The 2384-nt window shown below is 43.9% G+C and overlaps 1 protein-coding gene across 1 annotated transcript; it reads right to left on the minus strand.

Moving 5' to 3' along the window:
• Window positions 1-1170: 1170 nt before the first annotated feature.
• Window positions 1171-1740, minus strand: LOC149192703 (uncharacterized). Its single transcript, XM_089407058.1, has one exon. The coding sequence runs from the start codon at window positions 1738-1740 to the stop codon at window positions 1171-1173; it is 570 nt and encodes a 189-aa protein (XP_089263184.1).
• Between the last annotated feature and the right edge of the window lie 644 nt (window positions 1741-2384).

Raw genomic sequence — 2384 nt, forward strand, 5'->3', positions numbered from 1 at the left:
GGAGGTGCCAGAGGCATCGGAGTAAAGGGAGAGTAGAGACTTGAAAACAGAGGCTTCTCTCGAGGAGGGATGACCAAATAGCATGGTGTCATCAACGAACTGCTGATGAGACAGAGGATTAAGACCATGGATAGAAATACCTTTAAGCTCTTGAGAGGCAACGACTGATTTGAGAAGTCTGCTGAGACCTTCGGCCATTAGAAAAAAGAGAAAAGGTGAAAGTGGATCCCCTTGCCTAATGCCGCGTGAGGGTCGAAAGGGGGAGGAGGGAGAGCCATTCAAAAGAACAGAGAAACTTGGAGAAGTGATGAGGTTCATAATCCACCTGGTCCAGGTTGCATTGAAGCCAAAGGCTAAAAGCATTTTGTGAATAAAATTCCAACTAAGCTTATCAAAAGCTTTAGAGAGGTCTAGTTTTAGAATCATACCTGGTTTCTTGAGAATCTTTAATGAGTGTATTACCTCATTTGATAGTATGATTCCATCCATGATCTGCCATCCTTCCACATATCCTGTTTGTTCCGGAGATATGAGTAAGGGTAGGAGAGGTTTGAGCCTGTTTGCGATGACCTTTGAGATTAGCTTGTAGATTACATTGCATAATGCGATTGGTCTGTATTTTTCTGGCCTGTTGGGTTCTCCGCCCTTGGGTACCAGAGCTATGAAGGTGGTATTGAGGGCTGGGAGGATCCAATGCATGCTTCTGGATTCTTCAACGAGGTCCCATACCTCAACTTTGATGAGTTCCCAGAATTCATGGAAGAAATTGGCTGTGAAGCCATCAGGCCCAGGCGCTTTTCCGTCTTTGAGTTGAGCCATGGCTTCTTCAACTTCCTGCAAGGTCGTGGGCTGGAGTAGTTTGTTATTGTGATCCTCAGTTATGATGCTTGGAATATGCTGCGTGATGGCTCTGATTGCTGCGTCCCTGTTTTCAATGGGTTCCGTTAAAATTTCCTTGAAATACCCTGTGAATTCCTTTTCCATGTCCTCATGTTCCTCAATTCTTTCACCTTGTTGGTTGTTGATGAAGGTGATTGTATTGTGCATTCGCCTTTGAATGGTGGCTTTGTGGAAGAATTTTGTGTTCTTCTCCCCCTCTTTGAGCCAATTGATTCTGGATTTTTGCCGCCAGAGTATTTCCTCTTGTTTCCGATGCTCCTCAATTTGGTTCTAGAGTATCTGTTCCTGTTGTGCTTGTTCTTCTGATCTGCCTTCAAGAATGAGAGTTTGTTGAAGTATGTGCATTTGCTGTTCCAATTGTAAGCGCTTCTCCTGGATGTTACCAAAATTTGTGCGATTCCACACTTTGAGGACGTGTTTCAAATTTTTTAATTTTTGTTGGAATTGATACATTTTGGCTCCCTCTGGCGGGATGTAAGCTGCCCATGCATCGCTGACTACCGCCTTAAAAGTGGCATTTGTGAACCAGAATGCTTCGAATCTGAAAGGTCTGTTGCAGCGGTTACCTGGCCTGGACCATTGTAGCAAAATTGGCCAGTGATCAGATCCACTTTGGGGGATAATGGAAGCATTGAAATCCCCTCCTAGGTGGATTGCATTGTCAGAAAGAAGGAATCTATCAAGCCTGGAAGCAATGTGATGAATACCTCGACGCTTGTTAGTCCAAGTGAAAATTCCATTAGAGGTTGGTATGTCCATAAGTTGATTGTTTTGAATGAATTGTCTGAGGCCATCACTGTCACTGTCGAGCCTGATTCTACCTCCTTGCTTCTCTTCCATGGATGTTATTATGTTGAAGTAACTGCCACCAATCCAGAGTGGGAATTGCCTATTTTCGTTGAGGATAGAGATCGTTTCCAGCAGTTCTAGTTTTTGCTGAATTGTCTGAGGAAAATATACATTTGTGAGATGCCCATGGATTCCGGTGCCAATGAGGTGGAAGGAGGCTTGAATAAGATGGAGAGTGGCATGGAAGTCATATAATGAGATGATTTGTGGGTTCCACATAATGGCCAAACCGCCTGAGGCTCCAGAGGCGTCTACTGAGATAGCGCTGCTTCCTGCCCAGACTTCGCCGCGAATTCTTTCAATAGCTTCAGTGCTGCTCTTTGTTTCTTGCAGAAAAACTATGGTTGGTTTTTCTTGTTGAATCAAGTTTTTGATCATTCTATGTTTTGAGGGGCTGTCGAGTCCTCTCACATTCCAGGATATTAACTTCATGTAAACTGAGATTTGGGTTTATAGAACTTGGTCAACTTAGGGAATCGCCCCGACTCCATAAGTATTTCACCTAATGCTATGGTTCTTTGAAGGTCTATTTTTCTTCCTCGTTTCTTGGGATCTTTGAGCACCTTTTTTCCATCCCATGGGCTGCCTCCTTGTATGCCAAGGCTTTTATTGTGCTACACCTTGGTTAAGAATCC

Source organism: Pinus tabuliformis, chromosome 2_2 (assembly GCF_031772625.1).
Source record: "Pinus tabuliformis cultivar Carrire ecotype Pingquan chromosome 2_2, CPIR1, whole genome shotgun sequence".
NCBI lineage: Eukaryota > Viridiplantae > Streptophyta > Pinopsida > Pinales > Pinaceae > Pinus > Pinus tabuliformis.